At 44.0% G+C, this 21,216-nt stretch overlaps 1 protein-coding gene and 1 pseudogene across 1 annotated transcript; both read left to right on the forward strand.

Annotated features, from left to right (window-relative positions):
* Positions 1 to 6,147: 6,147 nt before the first annotated feature.
* Positions 6,148 to 7,995, forward strand: LOC6593914 (annotated as a pseudogene).
* Positions 7,996 to 11,639: 3,644 nt separating this feature from the next.
* LOC6593913 (aladin) lies at positions 11,640 to 13,075 on the forward strand. The gene is made up of 3 exons (XM_002018753.2): positions 11,640 to 12,839; positions 12,895 to 12,963; positions 13,021 to 13,075. Exon 1 carries the CDS (start codon positions 11,650 to 11,652, stop codon positions 12,817 to 12,819), a length of 1,170 nt encoding a protein of 389 aa, XP_002018789.1. The 5' UTR covers positions 11,640 to 11,649; the 3' UTR covers positions 12,820 to 12,839; positions 12,895 to 12,963; positions 13,021 to 13,075.
* Positions 13,076 to 21,216: the final 8,141 nt, after the last annotated feature.

A 21,216-nucleotide genomic window follows, 5' to 3' on the forward strand; every position in this document is an offset into this window, starting at 1 on the left:
ATGCCCACTGACAGACGGCTGGTGCTGGGTCCGCTGACCAATGCTCATTTCTCTCATTAGGGCCACCCATTCGGATTCGGTCAGTCATCACTCACTCATTTACTGAGTTTTTGGCTGGAACTGGGACTAGGTCTGGGGCTGGTGCTGGGGTGGGGGCAGATGGGTGATACATCATGGAGTAGTGTTCACGCTCCAAAGAATGCGTGGAAAGCAGGCAGCAGAATGAATGGGAAAACTGAACCAGAAAAATGAACAAACTCGTTGAAAATCACACCTCGTAGTCGGCTACGGCTACTCTTTTTTCTCTGTTTCTTGTTTGTGGCTGGAGACCGGAGAGACCCGAGAGACCTGAGAGACCCGAGAATGGCGGTGGGGGCACTGAAATGTGTCACAGCAAAACAGCTACCAAGCGACAGCCAGCGACAATGACAACGGTTCCACATTGTTGTCACATGTCATCCGACGCAGAAAAAGATGACACGGCCATGGATGGAGAGCGTGAAATACGAGTCCTTTGGCATGTAGCAGCCACGACGATGACGACGAAATGTGAAATGGGCGAATAATGATGAATGACAAAATTATACAGCAAATGCGCGTCAGCCAGACATGTGACCACTAATGAGGATCAACTGGAGTCTGAAGATGGGACTCCGGATTGACACTCCTCCTCTGGCACTCGTGTTTTGTTTCATGCCACTTGAAAGTCAAATTATGGCATCGAATTTCGCTCTTTCTCGAGTGTTTTTTTTTTGGGGCGGCGAAACAAACATCCTTTCTGTATTAAATTTCACTTACGCATCTCTCTCCTCTGCATCTCTCTGCGCACCCGAAATTAGGAAGGAAGCATAAACTGTATTATAGAATTTATGCGCATCATCAGGAATTATGGGGGTGGTGGCACACTCTTATCTAAACGATGCACGACGATGTCATGGCCTCCACAAGTGCATGGTGTGGTGCCAAAAATGGTCAGGAAGTCGGCCATAAGCAGCCAAAAGTCGTTTGCCAAAACGAGCGAAACGTGGCAGCACGAGACAGCAGCAGCAGCGAGAGGTAGACTGCTATCAAATAATAAAATGCAAACTCAGCAGGAAATTCGCATTCGGGGTAGTTTTCAGACACCAAGCAAAAAAAAAAAGTAAAAATAAAATAAAAACGCAATTTGGTTAGAGGTTTTAAGGCCCTGATGAGGCTCGAGGGTACCCGGGGTCTAAGGGTAATTGAATTTTGAGCACGAAAAGACATGTCTGGGGGAGTTGCTTACAAATCAGGAATATATATATTAAGGATAATTTAATAGCCATAAAGAAGGAATATCGTATTATTTACGGTAGACTAAAGGTTATACCATTTTTAATCTAGTCCCAACTCCCAAAAATATCCATAAAAAGTGGTTTATAAAATTCTTAAAAATAGTTACAAAGTTTACAGATTTTATTAAATATATTTTAGTTAAGAATTACACTTAATAATCATTGGCATTATATGAATTTCTTTCGCTATTTCGAAGAGCAAAAAGAACTAATTGAAACGTTTTTTTCGAGCCACATGTGAGGCACTCCATGAATACAGGGTATACAAAATCTGTTCGCATAATTTATATCATTAGAGCAAGTAATTTTGAGTAAAAGGAACAACAATTGAAATTCGGTATAAATCCATCAAAAATTTTAATGACCAATTTGGAGATCTTACTTTCGAAAGCCAGACACACTGATGCATTGACGATGACACCCACTCAAGGAGGAGCAACACTTTCGCTCATGAACGAGAGACACCACCACCACTACCACTACCACCCGGGGGCAATAAAATGTGCCCCACTGTGCCAGCGACACACAACGTTCGATGCTCGAAGACCCGGGCGCCGGCCCGTCATCAAATGTCGCGATCCGCGCGCAATCCATGATCCAAGACAGAAGGAGCAGAAAAAGCTATATATATATATAGAGATATATGTATGTATGTACATATGCGATGCTGAAAGTGGTTCCGAGTGGTGCAGTGCCGTGTGGTTGGCTGTGTGGTGTCTGGGCTGTGCGGGGTAGTGCCTAAGTAGTAGTTGTCATTTGAGTGACTTTAATGGTCTGTTGAGACATAATCGCTGCCATTTTAAATGGAATTTTATTGCCACTTCACGAAATTTTTATTGCTGAACGAGTCAGCCAGGCCCGAGAGACGACCATGCGCGCCAAAAAAAAAAAAAAACCAACAACAACAACAAAAAAAAAGCTGCATGCTGTGGTGACGATGACGCGCGGTGGACTCGACTCGGGCGGTGTGGTGGCTGCCGCCGCAATGGCAACCAAATTGTTGCATTTAAAAGCAAATTGATGGCCGCAGAACTAAAGGAGGCCACCATGGACAGTTGCCGAGTGGCTGAAATTCAAGTTTGCCCCCCGGTCGCACACGGTCCACGCATAAACCAAAAGCTTACCACTGCACTGAGAGAAATTACATATATGAAGTATATAATAAAAAATATATATGTTTTCTACTCACAATTCCTCTTAAATAAAAGCCAGATTTCCAGAATGTATCTAAAAAAAACAGAATAACAAATTATTCCAAAGAAATAAATAAAATTTAAATAAAAATATAATCTATAAATTATATAAAATTAATTCTTAGTACGCGACTATATTATTCTCTGTAGGGTGTAAAAATGCATATCAATTAGTATAAATTAAATAAAAATTACTTCAATTAATAAAATATATAATTACAGTTTTTTGTTCTAAATAATTTAAAATAAAATAATTTCTTCCTTTCCTATAGCTGTAAAGATGCAAATCATTTTGTTGATTAAATAAAAATTAAATTAAAGTGAATTTTAATAAAAAGTTAAATTTAATTGAATTCTGTTAAAGTATAAAACTTAATAATAATTTTAATTCATATATAAAAAAATAAAAAAATTGTATAAATAACTGATTTCTTAGTGCGGTGCTAAAAAGCCATACTTTTTGAAGGCATTAAATCCTAATTAATCCTAGTAAACCATCTCTAGCGAAAAATATACTCAATTTTATATTTAATTTTACTTTATTTGTAATCCTCATCCAAAACTATTCCCCAGTGTAGCTTTGGAGATCGTGGGCAAAGCCTAAACAACGATGTGTTGGTATAATTTTGTAGACTAGTTTATTGGACACATTAAATATGGCCCGATAATTAAGTCATAAATTAGATTGCAACCGCGACGACGACGTGAACGACATGGACGAGTGTCACCATATCGGGTTACGTGGCATCCACACACAGCGGGCAGCCGAACAACTGCCCCAAGGAGAGGCAGACGGTGGCCGTGGCAAGGGCGGAGCCAGGGGGAGGGGGATATGCGTCTCATTTAAAATTGATGCCTAATCGAATTTCTTTATCGCGTGTGTATGTCTTGTCTCCTGCAGCTGAGGTGTCCCCCCCCACCCTTGTCTCGCTCTCCAACGCAGCATCCACATTGCGCCCCGTCTCTCGGTGTCTGTCTGGGGCACAAAATTTATGGATTTGCATATTGCGACACTAAATGTTTTAAGGTCTCTTCTGTCGGAGGCCTCTCAGCGGCAACCGACAGCCGACAGCCGACAGCCGACAACCGACGATCGTGTCAGGAAGCTAATGTTTAATGAATTCAATTTCTTTATGCGCTACTTGGACGATTTGCCAGAGAGAGACCGAAATGAAAAATGTGCATTTATCCTCTTGTCTGGGTCTGGCTCGAATGTTGGGTGTTCTGTTTCAGTGTAGGGGGGATAAGCATAATATATGGCAACAAGATAGAAACGGAAAACATAATGAAGGTTGCAGCTGGGCGTTCGAGAAGAGGCAGCTTTAGGGAACGATACAAATCTGCAGTCAATAAAGAAAAAATTATGTTGCCATATATTTTGCAGAATTAATTAACAATAAAACAGAAAATAGTGCACTGCAAATCCAGAAAATTGAGAGAGAGATGTGCGGCGGGCTTTGTCCATGTCCTACAACCAAATCGGCGACAGCTGTACTCTTAAATTGGGCAACATAAGAGTCCTATCCTCGCAGTGATTTATTTCAAGCCTCGTCTTCGAGTAATTTGTCTTTCATATGGCATCTCAACAGCTGCTGCTGGCTTGACCACATGGGCCCTCCTCTTGAGTATCCAAATCGGAGTTGACGGCTTTTATGCGGTGCCAAAAGCAAACATGATCTCCGGACTGGCTCCGAGTATCACCACATTACAGAGGCATACATATGTGTTGCCAGGTAATGGAGATGAGAAGACGTGTTGCCTGGCAGTCAAGCATCAATTGTGTGTGTGTGGAGTGTGAAAGCCTGGCAAAGGAACGACCGACCACTTTTGTGGTCAACCTTCGGGAGGGACGAGTGACAGCTTGAAGAAATAAAACTTCAGAGTCGTAATTGAATATAAATTCAGGCCAACGCCCAAATGTTTGAAGACAGCCAGGCCTGAAGGCAGGGAGATGGCATGTAAATTCGAAATGCAAACAGCGCATCCTTGCCATTCAATCACTCACTCACTCACAGCAGAGCAGCAACGGCAGCAGCAGCAACGACAGCAGCTCTCTTGATGGATGACAATCAATCTCAAGTGTCAGGCAAATATCAGTTTGTTTTCATTGAAGCGTACCACGGAATCGTGCAGCATGGGCTGGGGGACTCGTCTGCCTGCCGCATGCAACTTGAGTGTGAGTGAGTGACAACAGTCGAAATGACTGAATGATTGAATGGCTGATGGATCGATGACTGGCAGTGGGACTGGAACTGGGACTGTCACTGGCTTGTCTTCTTCCTTCGGGGCAGTAGATGGGTTTGACTCTCCAAGGCTGGGGTTCTGTCAACAGTGGGAGAAATTCAAGACACTGAAATGTCTTAGAAAAAATATTAAAAAATAAATTAGAATAAAATCGGAGCTCTTCCTGGAAGAGTGGCTTACCCTGGAAATTTCGAGAGACAAAAGATAGACCACATTATCGCCTATGTCTGGGCCTGTTTGCTGTTGCTGCTGCTGCTTCTATTGAATGATGCCCCCGTTGACAAGTCACGCCAAGAGTGTCGAGTTAGCGAACAGCTGGTCCTGGTCCCTGGCCACCCCGCCTCCTGTTTGGTGCCACAATCTGCAGCAGTGCCATCACATCCTCCTGTCAGTCAGTCAAGTCAGTCAGCAGCGCCATTGTTGCTGTCACTTTCATCATTGTCAGCTCTCTCTCTCTCTCTCTCTGTCTCGGTTGATTTTGTCATTGTCATTGCTCGATTCCCTGGCCTGGGCTCCATGGCAGCCCAGCAGCATCGCTCAGATCAACATCAATTTATTAGTTTTATTTTCTTCGCGGCATCGGGCATTTATAATCAAGTATTTTTTTTTTTTTGTGTGTGTTGTGCTGTGTCACTTCCGTTGAAGACACTTTTGTCGTCACGAGCACGAGCGACAGGTCCGTTCGAGGTTCCTCCACTCTCTCTGGACTGCTACCTGCTGTGTGCGCCTGGCTATGGCCTGATGATGACGAGCACCGATGTCTGATGAGTCTATTATCAAGCCAGTCCCCGTTGTGTCAGCATTTATGGCCTCTTGTTTGAATAATTGGATATTACGCGGCCCGTACTCTGCCTGCTGTCGGCCAATGGTACCCCTAAATAGCAATTAGACCGTAATTTGAGTCTAGGCTATGTCGGAACGGAAGTTGTCATGATAATTGGAATTACCTTCTTGGCCGAATAATTGAATGAAACAGGAAACGCTCTACAGACGGACACTGGGGGAAATGACTTGGCAGAGGGCTCTTCGATCAAAAAACAAATACATGAGCATCGTAATGCATTTTTAATCACAGAAAGGCTGGTTTTAGATCCACATATAGGAAAACTTAGGAAAAATAAAATAGTTTAGGGATATATTGGGTGGAGGTGGAAGCTATTCCGGCCTTCTTGATCAGCCCAAATCTAGAGCAACCAATTGACAACTATTCAAAGGTATATCATGATCCTCACATCCATACCCAACACTGTCCTAGCAAATCCATTGTTTTGCCTCATTTCTGATGGATCTAGTATTTATGTGCTTTGCAGTTGTTGAAAATAAATCATAAATCATACGACTGCCGATCAAATCAGTTCGAGCTCGTATTTATATTTCGAAAACCCTATTTATTTGGTAGAAGCACACAGCGACAAGTATTCAAGAAAAAATATGAATTCGGGACTACTGGTGGCCCGGTCTCTGGTGAAGCGGGTGAGCCGTGACCAAATCTACCGTCTGGCCTCGACCCAGCGGTATCTTTCATCGATAGCCTGTCCCGACGCCCACAAGGGGGGAAAGGGTCTGGTGTTGGGCCTGTACGAGAAGGAGTCGGGAAAGGGGCCGCGCCTGACGCCGACCGGCGAGAAGTTCGACGACCGTCTGAACGGAAAACTGAACGAGCTGATATGCGAGACGAAGATCAGTGGTCGCCTGGGACGCGGCAAGGTGTTCAACAACGTCGACGAGGAATTCCGTTCGGTGTGCGTGGTGGGCGTTGGCATCGAAGGGATTGGCTTCAACGAACTGGAGATGCTCGACGAGGGTATGGAGAACGTCCGCGTGGCCGCCGGCATTGGTGCCCGGTCCCTGCAGGCCATGGAGTGCATTGAGGTCCATGTGGACGGCATGGACTACGCGGAGCAGGCGGCCGAGGGCGCATCCCTGGCCACTTGGCGCTTCGAGGAGAATGTGTCCAAGAAGAACCGCACGATCCAGCCCAAGCTGGAGCTATTTGATTCGCCGGATATTGACAATTGGACGCGAGGCCTCTTCAAGGCGGAGGCCCAGAACATCTCGCGCCGACTCGCCGAGTCTCCGGCCAACTGCATGACACCCACCGCTGTGGCGCAGGCCGGCGTGGACTTCCTCTGCCCGTGCGGCATCACCGTGGAGGTGCGCACCATGGAGTGGATCGAGCAGCAGCAGCTGCACTCATTCCTCACGATTGCCAAGGGCAGCTGCGAGCCTCCCGTCGTCCTGGAGCTCGCCTACTGCGGCACCTCGCCCGAGGACAAGCCGATCCTGCTGGTGGGCCTCGGTCTGACCTTCAATTCGGGCGGCATCAATCTGCGTCCGTGCAAGGGCATGGATGAGTTCCGTGCCGATTTGAATGGAGCTGCTTCCATCCTGGCGACCATGCGAGCGGCTGCCGCACTGTCGCTGCCCATCAACATCACGGCCATCCTTCCTCTATGCGAGAACCTGCCCTCCGGCATGTCCGTGAAGCCGGGCGACGTGGTCACCCTCCTGAACGCCAAGAGCATGGCGATTCGCAATATCGACCGTGCTGGCGTGGTGGTCATTGCGGATCCCATGATCTATGGACAGACGACTTACAAGCCCCGTCTGGTGGTCGACATTGGATCCATGTGCAAGGGCGTCAAGAAGGCCGTCGGCGGCGGCGCTACGGGCATCTGGTCCAATTCGCACTACGTCTGGAAGCAGTTCCAGAAGGCTGGATCGCTAACCGGAGATCGATTGTGGCGTTTCCCGCTGTGGGAGTTCTACAGGCGCCGTGTGGCAAATCACCTAAGCTTTGATCTGACCAACGATGGTGATGGCCTGGCCTCATCTTGCCTGGCGGCCGCCGTTCTCCACGAGCTGGTCCCCTGCGCCGATTGGGCGCATCTGGACACCTCTGGCACTGGGCTAATGTCGACTTACGGCCTGGTGCCGTATCTCCGAGCGGGCCAAATGACAGGACGTCCGACCCGCACTTTGGTGCAATTTCTGTACCAGTTGGCGTGTCCCGGCGATTAGTGCGGTTCTACACAAGCATATATTTTTTATCACTGTTTCATTGTTAATTGTTTCTGACAAGACAACACACCCACACACACACGCACACACACACACACCCACACATGCAGCGAAACAAATGCAACAGGGCAACAGCAGCATCATCAGAACAAAATTTGAAGGGGTCCAAACAACAAACAGAATTTCGATGTACTAGTAAATTATAGAATGTTTTGGCCTAAACAAAAATTACAATGTATTATCTGAGGGGAGTGTTTGGGTAGGGCATAGAATCTGTGATTCATTTATTCGCTGTAGCTAAAAAGGAGAGGCCTCGTAGGTAGTATCCCATTCAAAGAAAAGATACATAAACTCATTATCAAGTAAATATGTTAAACCGATTAGAGGCGATCGGAAACCCCATTTTCATGCTGATATCTCTGAAATTGTTTCTCCAAGGAATAATATTTATACTGCCTTACTTATTAATTTTTTAAATATTATTAATCTATGATTTATTTATCATAATACACCTTTTTATTCGCCGTTGTGCTTTAAAAGAGATTGGCAATTCAGTTGCGATTCAGTCTCTCAAATATTCCCTCCAGAAATCAACGAAAATGCGGAATACAACTCTGATTGTCTACATTTTTCGCTGATTTCTGTGGTGACCTCGGAAGTGACATGTCCAAGTGGTCTATGGTGCATTTTAGCATAATTTAATTGTATTTCTTATAGCTCTGTTCGATATCCAGTGATTTTGAAGATCCGTGCGGTGACGTTTGCTATCCAACAATGCTTCGAAAGGACAGAACCCGAGACCAGGATTATGAGATCATCAAATGGAAAAGTGCCGTCGCTAAAGAAAAGTCCCTGTGGACAAAACAGTACACTTAAACAGGCCATCGACGCTATGATCAAAATCAAGTTAGAGTTAAGTTACGAACTGCAGAAGCTCCAATCTATATCCAACGAAATCATATAACAATAAAGAGAATATACATATATTTGCTGATCGATTCCTTATCCCCAAGAAACAATTCCTCTTTCGAATCTGGCACAAGGAACAAGATGAATTGCAATACCCAAGAAAGATTCATTCCCCGCACGAGTGGGGACAACACCCAGCTGTCAGGGCTGGGCCATCAGTCAGTCAGTCAGTCAGTCAGACCTCCTGCATGTCCCTCATTCAGTCATGGCTTCAGGGCTGGCTGCTGCTGCTGTCCCCCATCCCTGGCAGACTGTCAACGGCTCTGTGCTGGCTGTGTGTGTGTGTGTGTTTGCGAAAGCTTTTGAATTTATATGCCAGTGTCAGTTGTCAATCACATTTGCAAACTGTCACACATGCGAGCGCCCGCGCTCACCGGAAACAGCACAGCGGCAACATATTAATCTTTGCCAACAAGAAGGATACCTACCCCTCCCGCCCACATGGGCGCCCCACCACTCGGGCACCCTGGAAAACCTTGAGAGGGAGAGAGAGGGGGGCAGAGGCAGAGGCGTTGCCGCGGAAACAGGAAGAAGAACGCGCGCAGACGTTGGGTTGACAGGCATAAGTAATGCAAAAAAATTACTTTATAATGGAGTGCGAAAATGAAAATTGCTGCAACCAAAAACCAAAAGAAAATAAACAGAGATCGGTGAGTGGGGGAGGAGCTCTTTTCATGAATGCTGCAAGCAATTTGAGGTAAGATAATCATGGGGCTAGAGTCGGCGGCCCCCCACAAAAGATTGTGCTCTCACATTTCATATGCACACTCGGAAAAATAATATAATTTTTGGTCTTTAAGTATCTGCAATTCTATTGGATTTCTATACCTAAAGAGATTCTCATTAAAGTAGTCCTTGAAGTATCCTTCTAAAGAAAACAGATCAAAAAGTTCTTTAAACTATAAAAAAAAGCGGGTCCCATGGGTATTTGTTTAAATATTGTTCAAAGATGAGTATCGATGGGTGTTGAATATCGAATACCGATCAAATTGTTCAGGAATACGAATGCAACTGCTATCGATCAAAGATATCCTTCAAATAACGCGCTCATGTAGGACCTAGCCTGGTTTTAAGCATATGATTTTGAAACTTTGAGTACTCCAGTTTTTGGCGAGTGCAAGAAACCTGGACATGGTGCAGCCACACGAGTGATGGCAACATGTTGCTGCTGCTGCTGTTGCTATTGCTGCACGCTTCATGTGGCTGCTGCTGCCGGGCGTTGAGTGTCAGGAGCAATACTTTGTCGCTGGACTGACTGTTGACTGTCAACTGTTTTTCTCTTTCTTTTTTTTTTGTGTGAGAGTGTAAGGGGCGTAAGCATTTCAAATGCGATGCGCTGACACCTCCTGCAACAGCCACAGGAACGGCAACAGCACAGACACATGGGTGTCCCGTTCCGTTCCGTTCCGTTCAGTCCCGTCCCGCCCACTGGTTCCACCACGCCCCCACACACAGCTGACAGCCTTCTGACAGTTTCTGTTGTTCACGCGAGTAATTCATTTTATGCTGCCGCTGGTGTGGCACAGCCCCGACACAGCTCTGGCTCTGGCTCTGGCTCCTGCTGCCACTGCCACTGCCACTGCTGTTGCTGCTGTCACCTCGTTGCTTCATTTCGCATCACAAAAATGCCAAGCAAAGCGACGCCCGTTGACATGTGAGAGACGACAACGTACGATGAGGCAGCAGCAGCAGCAGCAGCGGCGCACTGCCAGGACATGCTGCCAACGGAGCAAAAGAAAGAGCGAGAGCGAGAGAGAGAGAGGGCAAAAAGGTAGACAGAGACGGGGCCCAAAAGGGAGAGAGCGAGAATGAGACAGAAAGGCCCATGAAACGTCCCGGTGACAAGTGACAGTTAAGTTGATGTTGCCTCTCTGCTGTTGGATGTAGCTGCCTCTGCCTCTGCTGCTGTTGCTGCCTCTGCTGGTGCTTCCCGGCAACGTAATTCATTTTGCATGTGCGTGCAACATTTTCAAGCGTATTTATTACGTAAATTAACAGCCAGCCACGGAGGTTTGTTCCACAAAACCGAACTGAAAGATACTCTTGGAAAAAGGGAAAACCCAAACCGAATATTTTTGAGGAACACGTGCCGCGACCTCTAGATACTTGATCTGCTCGGCCACGTGTTCAAAGATCCAAACGATAGATAGGTTTGGCCTTCAACTTTATTCCGGATGTGATAGAAAATATAGTCGGTAATCTTAAGCGATTAATCGATTGATATAGATTCGAGTCCCCAAAGCAGTATCGCCTTTTCTATGCCTATCCTCTAAAAGGGTATTTCGATGATGAGGAGAGGACTAAAGGCCCAAGGAGAACGGTTGGGAGGACAACTACACCGACGACGACGACGACGACAGCAGGATGTTCATGACGCAGCGGAAATAAATTTTGCGTGAACAATACAAAGCATTACACTGCAGGTTAGGTTAGTTTTATACACCCCATGACAGAGGAGGAGAGAAAGAGAGGAGGTTGGCGAAATTAATGGCAGGCCAAAGCAGCTGACAGGCGAAGAAGGAAGCAGCAGAAAGGGAGAAAAAGACAGAGAGAGAGAGAGAGAGAGGAGGCCACGCACACATGCTAATGAGCCGTCAGGAGTGACGGTGTGTGGGGGGGCAGGAGCTGGAGGGAACTGACAGGAAGTAACTGTCAGCCGAATGAAAGGAACGCCAAGTCGCGCTTTTGTGGCATGAACCTCCCATGGGTAAGGAGAGCGATGAAGTGTCCAGCTAATGGATGGAAGCAATCAAGGACTCAGACGACAGTACAAAGGACTAAAGAGATTCCATATTTGTGGACACACTAGGCGAACAAATTTCATAATCGATATATCTATGAGATTTCTGAACATTCAGTTGAGTGAAATTTTTGCACTAGAGAGTGTACTACATTAGATTTCCAAAATGGAACAAATTGAAGACGCACAACGACTTGTGTCCGATCCACGGCAGGATCAAGAGGCTGGGAACAGCATTTGGACCACTTTCTACAATATTTTCCACACCTGGAAGGACTATCTTCTCCAGCTGATCCAGGGCCAACAGTATTCACGTTGGGCTCCATTGGACTATAGTCTGGCGATCTATCGAAAGATGATGGGCTGGGACGAGGCGTACGTTCGTTGCATTATCCTTCACCCAACCAGCGTGCAAAAGGCGGTGGTCACCCACAAGGACGTTGTTCATGTGTTCGGCGTAGGTCCTACGGCACAGCTTCAGTCGGCGGAACAAGTAGATCTCTACTGTGGGGCCTTCCGTCCGTGCACGATCCACGAGCTTGCGGTGGGATGTGCTGCCGGAATCTTTATCTGGCGGCATGTCACGAATACGCTCTGGGACAAGCGAGTGCTGAGGCACGCAGCGCACATCCACGTCACGTCTGTACAGTGGAACGAGGACGGCAGTGTCCTGGTCAGTGCGGCCTTGGGAAGTAATCATATCATCGTCTGGGATCCGGAGAGTGGACAGACGATTCGATTTCTCCCCTCTTCGATTAGCTTTCTGCTGTACAGTCCCGACTTTCAGATGCTATTCGGCGCCTCCAGCGATTCGGGGGCTAGCGTCTGTTATGTGGATCGTAGGTCCTGGAAGCTGGAGCAAATCCTGGAGGGGCGACGAGTACAGACGGCCGCCTGGACAGCCTGCAGCACATATTTGCTGTTTGTCCAGAAGGACGACACAAATCTGTATGCCATTACCAGGAATTCGGAAGTAGACGTTTTCCTGAAGCCTCAGCTTTTCTGGGCCTTTGAGCTGGTGGCGAATCTACAAACAACAGCCGTTGCCGGCCAGGAGTTGTGCCGCAGCCAGCCCCATGCAATTGCTGTGGATCCATCGAACGTCTATCTGGCGGTCATCTACAAGAAGCAACCCTTTGTAGGGCTCTTCAAGCTGTGCATGGCCAGACATAAAAAACTAAGCATTTTAGGCCCGGAATACATTTATAGCGATGATAATCAGACTCTCCGCACAGGTATCTTTCCCAGCTGCATGTGCTTTGAACATGGCAAGAATGGCCAACGGAGCCTGGCCATTGCCTGGACTTCGGGACACTTTCAGTTGAAGAACCTTTAAGAAGAGATGACCGAACGACGGTGAGCATTGTCTGGTGTGTCTCCAATACACCGATTAATCATATATTGTTTTCAGCTTCTGAAGGATGATTTACGCACACACTGTTTCAAATATTATTTGAATAAAACACTACCAACAAGGCTGGTGAGCAATGCCAGGTGTATTGCCAACATATCAATTAATTATATATTTTTTTTGTAGCTTCTGAAGGAAGAGATTCACACACGATACGATATATATTGCTTACACATGTTGCTGTTGCTGTTTCGAATAAACTTCCATAAAACACTACCAACATTTCACTCTACTTACCACACTCCCAAAGATCCAACGATTATTGCACACATAAATCATTGATAGGCAACATTTTATAGTACAACTTTTCTGCTATGAAAATTTACACAGTGACGAACCCGTTCGTGGCCCAGGAAAATGCATTCAGTAAATGTATCAATTTACATGAAGCAACACTTAATTTGAAAATTATATGCAATAGGAAGTGCAATAAATTTATAGGCAATGTCGGCGAATCAAGAGAGAAAATGTACACTGCCGGAGATCGAGTTGGAGATGGGGAGACTCGCCATAAACTTGTTTACCAATTTGCTACCAGGCAAAAAACCCCCAACCACTGACCAGAGACCGAAGACCAAAGACCGAAGCGGTCTAGAGCAAGAGTGCCGTGCCTCGTAAATGTTTCTATCAATTTGAAGTGCGTCCCGTAAAATTTGTGAAATGTTGACCATATCGAAATAGGACCGTACCGCGACGACTACGACGACGACGACGACGATCCGTTTAATGTTACGCAAATTTATGTGATTTCCTTCTACACAAATTTAATTGATTATAAGCATCCACAATCCACTATTGAGGGAACTGGAAGTCGTCTTTATCTGTGTCTTGGTATTTATTGAATCGTTGCGGTTGCTCCGCACTTGGTAGCCCGAAAATATACGGCTAAAGTGGATTTTCATTGACCAACGAGATTGTCATGATAGTTACGAGTAATACTGTGTGTGTCATTAGCCTTAAACCGAAAGAGTGGGCTGTCTGTAAAGTAAGCTTTCAATACTTTGGAAAGTATCTATCTATTTGGGTCGTCGTCGTGCGATAAGAGCGAGTGAGCCGGGGGTTGCCGCACAAGCGGTGTCCTGTCTCTTGGTCTTTAAGGTCTCATTTTAGGTTCTGAACTCTTTATTCGTTCAATATTTCGCCCTCAAGCAACATCAAAGCTCTGGTATACCCACTTTGATTTCCCTAACATGCCTCAAGGCCAACTTATTATCAAAATCTCTTAGATTTGCTTTGATTTTTGATTGATTGAAATGTCACAAGGGATCTAAATAAGTGAGGTTACTTATTTGAGTTGCCATTTCAATCATATGACCCGACCCCCTGTTGAACCCAATTTCCCGCCCATAGCCACAAATTATATTTTTTTTTGCCGGACATTTTACCTGAAGAATAAAATATGCCTTTTTATAGAGGATTTTTCCCCCTCTCTGTGTGTGTGTTTTTTTTTCCTCCTTCGTTTGCTCTGTGTCTGTGTTTTGCGGTTGTCCTTTTTGCCTTTTGCCCCGCTCTGGAGCTCTGAAGCTCCGGACGGCCCGGCCTGCTTGTCATCGTTACTGTCTGCTTTCGGCAGGGATTTGTAATATTATGCTGTCAAGTCGAACATGCCCACTGACAGTTACCAACTGTCTCTGCCTCTCTGTGTCTCTGTGTGTCTTTCTGTGCTCTCTTTTCGCTTTGGGTTTGGGTTTTGGGTTGAGGTTCAGGTTCGCTTCAGTAGAGATGAGTGGAGAGTTGCTGTGGTGCGCTGTGGCGGTGGAGTGAAGTGGAAGTTTTCGGTTCGGTTGGACGCTTGACTTGAGTGTGTAAGCCGACAGTGGGTTATATTCGTACTTGTATTCGATAAAGGATCCCGGCAACTGACGGGCGGGTTTGCCAATTACACTTTTTGACGCCGTGCGGCAGTGGAAGGCGTTCCAGGGGTTCGTTATTTGGGGTTAAGATTGGGCACCAAAAGGGGGCGTCAACATCCTCGTTCGTTGGGCTTGGGTTTGGGTTTCGGTTTGATGCTAACAAATAATGACATGGCAATTTGCAGATTTCACAGCATGCCCCCCCATGACTCTCATAGAAGAGTACTCTCGTCGTGTATATCTGCCACTTGAGGCCCCGCACAAAGTCAATTCCCCCACAACGTTGTTGTTTAGCTGTTGGGCGTATAGCAATCCGTAGGATACTCCAGGGCTGCCTCGTATCAGTGACAAGTCCAAGGTGGAGAGGATGAGTGGACCAGACCGCCTGCCAGTGTCAGTTAGCTCTCCGTCTCCGTCCCGCAGTTCCCTCTCTCTCCTGCTGTGATGTGCTGTGCAGCCAAATCAATTCGTCCACAACGTTTTTGGGTTAAAAAGCTTGACAGCGGCAGCCAGCAGCCAGCAACCCGCAGACCCTCGATCCTGGCAGCAGCTGGTGGTCCGATGTCCTGGTCTCACAGTTGAATGACTGTGTAAGTGCGGAGTAACTGAAGGAGACCGCCTGCCAAGCTGCTTGTCAAAATTGTCACTGGCCGTAGGACCATTTGGTGGCAGTTGTTGTCGCTTTGCGGATACCCTGCATTCAAAGATTGATGGAGATTTTCCCTTTTAGAAACCAACCGAAAAAAAAAACATCATTATTATCATCATCAAAACAATTTCATGCAACACTTCAGAGACACAGATACAGCTATAGATACACCAGGCACCAGAGATACAGGAGATACAAATCTACAGAAACGGCTACGAGTGGCTTTCAGCGTTGGCGTTGCATAAATTAAATGTAATGTGACATTTTTACAAAATGCACTCATTTCTCAAACATATTCGGAGAGCTCTCTGACAGACAGACAGGCAGACAGGCAGAAAGAAGAACAGAAGTACCGTGAGCATTTTTTGACCGAAATGAGACGCATAAATTTTCATATACTCGCATGTATGAGCCGGGCGAAATATTTCGCCTTAAATTAGCCTCAATTAAATGTTAATGCATTTCGACATTTCTGCTGTCGCTGGGTCCCCCCCCCCGGTACCCGCCAAAGGAAAATATGAATTATGATTCTGTATATATATATCTTTTGGGGTCCTCTCGCTCGCTCGCTTTGCCCTCTGCTCATGTATCTGTAAGATGCACAGAGCAATTAGCGTTGATGTAGCCGCAGCAGCTGCGTCTCCATTTATCTTCTTGACTCTGGTGCTCTGGTCTCTGTTTCTCTGTTTCTCTGTTCTTTCTGGTGCCTGTGAGGAGTGCCTCACAGTTGCTTTAGTTTATATTTTATGGCATGACATTTTGTTGGCAAATATGTAAATGACTTAATGACTGAAAGCCAACAGAAGGTGCTGCTGCCCGGGCTCTTTGCTCTTTTGTACGTTTTACTTGTTTCCTTTTGGGTGACGAAAGGGGTTTTTAGCTCGAGAAATGGGACATATTTTAAAGGGAATATCATATGAATACACAGCAGAATTCTATGAAATTTTATTACCTTATTACCTCCCCTCGGTCTGCAAGGGCTGTGATCATCCCTAGAGAGATTATACATTTTAGGATTACAATCGCTTCTAGAAGATGATTAAGTATCCATGGTCTATGGCCATTTACAAGTATATTTCCTTCCCTTCATAGTTATTTTTTTATTTTTTATCACAAATCAAAGTTAAAATCTGTTGTTGTCTTCGTCTCCTCCTATCGCCCCATCAAATACATGTCTTAATCCATCTCTGACAACTGTCTGACTGCCTGCCTGCCAGCTTGTCTGTCTGCCTATCATTTTCAATCTGAAGGAATACTATTTTTAATGTACATATCACTGTATACGACGGGGGCATTATCAGTTCGTTTATGAATAAAAATTAACCTTGTCGCACGTGAACAAACTTTGCAGATTGCGTCAAATGTACAAGCACTTGGATTATCTATCTTTCTACAAAAACATGTGCTTGTGTGGGCAAATATTTTGACACAAAAATGCCCGTCCACAGAGACAGACATAAAATTAAAGAATGACAGGCGTCAAGACGAAAATAAATTCTATGACAATTTTTAATGGGAACTTTGAACTAAAGGAAATATTTAAAGAACAATTTTAAATGGAACTGAATTTTTATTTCTTTATTTTTTTTTTAATTTATTACTGCAGATTCCTTAGTTAATCTTTATTTGAGAATAATATTCTTCAAACAAAATATCTGTGATTTATGTTGATTTTGTATCGTTTATTTTTGCCGCCTCTGCCATTATTTTTTATAGCAAAAAAAAGGAATGCATAAATCCCATACGTTTTGTAAACAGAATCATTAAAGACAGTGTGACTCCCCGTAATATATGTATAAGTCTATATGCAAACATCTATAAATCTGGAAAAATACATGTAAAGGCGGATCATAAATTATGAACGCAATTATAAAGCGCCCCTGGTGTCTCTCCTCTTCTTGGCATTCATTTTGCAACACAGTTCTCGATGATGACAGTTCCAGTTCCAGTTCTTTGGAGCGCCTCGATGGCAGGGTCCGACTCCGACCCAGTGAGAGGTTATCAAAATGCAATAAATCAGTTTGTTTTTTATATATACATATATTTTATAGCGTGACAACACCCAAACGGACAGATGAACAACGGAGAGAGAGAGAGAGTCTTAATGTCTGTTAAACATGAGAAAAAATGCGCCTTACTTGGTGTAAAATCAACGCAGATTTATTTTCATTTGTTTAAGCAAGAAAAATTGAAATTACAAGGGATAGCAAGACAGAAGACAGAACCATCAACGATTGTAAATCTTCTCAACAGAGACAACGATGTATATTTGTGTTTGCCTCTTTCTCGCTCTCTGGGGGCCACCGAGTGTTGGAAAACAAATAAAGTCACTGCGTGTTACACTTGATAAACACCGGGAAAAGGCACAGAACTCTCCATATCATATCGCACGAAGAGCGTTGAATGCTCGTCAAATATTTGCACAGTTTTTTCAGCAGATGAGAAAAAAAGGGGGTTACTTTACGGGTTTCGAAAGTGGCCAAGTGGTTTCCTGTGATTACGATGAGTACTCGTATTTGCTCAGAACCAGTAGCAGCATAATCCCCGGTATTTACACCTTCCATACAACACAATACACACACACACACACACACCAGATGATGATGATTATGATGACAGATGATGTGTGCAATGTTGTAAATCTATTCTATAATATATGGTACGTACTTTCAACTCACGATCGTATATCACAGATGAAAAGATTACGGCAAAAGGAGGCACTCACCTGAAACTGGAATACAAGATTGTTTCAATATTATAAAGAGCTGAAGTAGTAAATGGTTTAAATGAGGTTATAGGTGCCTGATGGAGTGCCACAGTATAAGTCCTTTCACTTACAATCTTTTGGGCGTATAGATATAATCCCCCCTCAATTCAGATAGGACACAATCAAACAGCGAAAATACCCATAGCATTAAGAGCTCTCTTCATATCTTGAAAGTCCCACAAATTCAATTTAGCATGTTCTTAAAAGTTCTTAAAAAGATAAGATTGTCGTATAGGGCTTTGAGAGGATTTTCCATCAAGCGGAAATGAAAGATTAATTTAATGAAATATTTTCTTTTGACAAAGACCGATTTGTAAGTCAAGACAGCATTCATTTTGGGGTTGGTTCCATTCTCCCAATGGGGCGTTAATTGAGTGAAACCCCAGCTGGCAGAAGGTCGCCTGGAGCCCCATTTTATCGTTAATTTATTGCCAAAAGTTTTCTTTAAGACATCTCGTAATTTCGTGATTGATTACTGAGCGAGCGATGTCACTTTTGTTTCGCGCGTTCGTCCAATGATAAATTAATATAAAAATAGAAAGAAAAAAAAGAACAGGCGACTTTGTTGTTTCTCTTCGTGGAACTCTGGAGCTCCCATTCGCATATAATTTGCTGCCATAAATCGTTCGGTGCTGTACGACGCGGCCATCTTTTATTGTTTACTTAATAATTTTTCAATGCACAATTCGCTTGCGTGTCGTCGTGCGGGGCACGGTCACTCTGCCAGGCCATAAATCAAACTCTGACATCGCATTGTCATTTAATCAATAATTTATAAACAATTTTTCTTCCAGACAAGAAACAGTCGAAGGCCTGCTGTTTTTTTTTTGCGTTTTTGCGTGTGTAGGGAGCGACAGGAGAGAGGAGTGGACAGGCCTTAACCCGAATTCACTGTATGGGAAATAAATTGAAATTTCTCAGCTGTGAAATTCGTTTTTATTTCAGTCGCTGCTTGGGCAATTATCGATTATTTATGGTTCGCGAGAGGTCAATCGTTTATCGTCTTGATGGGACTGAACGGGGGAGTATCTTGAAGGCAAAAGAGGTTTCTATTGGTTCTATTTGGTTTCATTTGATGCGACAATCAATGGACCCTATATGGTGCAGCATTTTATTTAAAGCTGCTTCCTTTTATAGTGCTTGGGCTATTGCCGTGGAAACCCTTGAACCTCTTTCTGGCAGTCATCTACAACAGACAACTATTTGCGCTGCTCTTCAAGCGTTTATCCGTAAGCATAGACCATGAATATAGGGAATGCAAGAGAGGAGGGTCGCCTACGATCTTGAATGGAGATCGGAATACTTTCAGATAAAGGTCTTGCCAGAGGAGAAGCCTGCCACAAGCGAAGTCCAGCTATTGAGAGGTGTTTCATTGATGAATCAGAGTCTTAAAGATGGATTGAAATACTCATGAAATACAAATGCTGCACATGATATCAATTCCACTTGTCCATTCATTAAAATGTATTTATTATGAGAGCCCCATGTTGTAATATCTCGCACAACTTCGTTTGATTCTTTGCAAGCTAGACTCTTAGTTTTAAGGCTATCATGAATCTACAAACTATTTCTTTGAATGGAAGTGGAACAAGTCGTTTTAAAAAGAAACTTTCTTGTATCAAGATAATCCAGAGCTAACTACATTGCAGCTCTCAATTTCTTCTGACAATCGAATGAATCTTTAACAGCACTTTTGGGAGCAATATAATAATTTTAAAAATTTATTTTAATCTTTTTTGTGCTGGAGACCCTAGAGGAAAACGACTTGTGGTCCTCTTGCATGTTTAGTACGATTCAAACTCGGACACCGTTCGCATCGTTGAAAATGTCGTGGAATATATTTTCAATATTTTGCATACTCTTGCAAATAAGTTTTTTTAGTGCTCAAAAGATCTTGGATTACATCAGAGAGGATTACTGCGAAATATACTGTAAAGATGCGTGCAAAAAAAATAACAGTGGTAGAACGTGCCGCAAAGTTGGATCATTTTTCGTCACAAACGATTATACGTTGCATTTAAAAGATGGATATTTGAAGATCGAGGCGATCAAAAGCGACATCAAACAATGGACTATTGCCAGAGTTTCCAATGAAACTAATGTCAAACTGCGTCAGTTATACATCGTTGGATCTTCCAATAACTCCACACTTCGTCCTGGTGTATTTTATCTCAGAGATCTTGGTGTACAAAAAGCAGAGACATATTATTTATTTGGTCAAGATTTTTACATATATGAGCGACATCCAAATTGTTTAAAAGGTTCAGCCGATATAGTGATTTATGCCAATAGGTTTACAGATTTAATCAACGAATACATTCAGATAAGCCTGAATCATCTGGAAGAGATTCAAATTAAATATGAAACAAATGACAGGAGAATTTTACGATCAAAGTCATCTCCCATTCTCTGGATGAACGAGAATACCTTTGCAGGCAAAACCAATTTGAAATTGATTGACTTTGAAAGTATAGATATTAGAAACCTTACCCCAAAAGTATTCACCAGCTTGAGAAACTTACAGATATTAACGTTCGAGAATACCGTTGTGTCGGATCTCTCATTCTTTAGGTTCGTATGTTGTTTTTCTATTCATACTGACATTTAGCATTCTTTTCTTATTTAGGTCTGAGACTCTTCAGAAGAGCTTGTTGAAGGTTTTTCTGGATGTCAATGAAACGGTGGATATGAAATATTTTGAGGGTTACTCAAAATTACAATACATTTATGTTAATGAATACGAACCCTATGCGAATCTGACAGCCATAATTGCCTTCTATGATCAGAGACCAAACAAATTCACGCTCGGAATTAACGGAATAAAGTGTCCTGCCAAATGCGAGTGTGCATATTATTGGAATCCTAATAATTTAGATATAGACTGTTCAAGACGTCGACTTACGAAAATTCCACAATTGCCTATTCCGATTATTGGAAATACGAGTCTAAACTTCGGTGGAAATTATCTAGAGGAGCTCCCAGAAAACACATTAAGTGGATATAATGGCCTGCAAAAATTAAATGTATCCGATAATAGATTAACGAGTCTTAGA

The sequence above is a fragment of the Drosophila persimilis genome, unplaced genomic scaffold, assembly GCF_003286085.1.
Source record: "Drosophila persimilis strain 14011-0111.01,24,50 unplaced genomic scaffold, DperRS2 tig00000124-arrow-pilon, whole genome shotgun sequence".
In the NCBI taxonomy this organism is placed as follows: domain Eukaryota; kingdom Metazoa; phylum Arthropoda; class Insecta; order Diptera; family Drosophilidae; genus Drosophila; species Drosophila persimilis.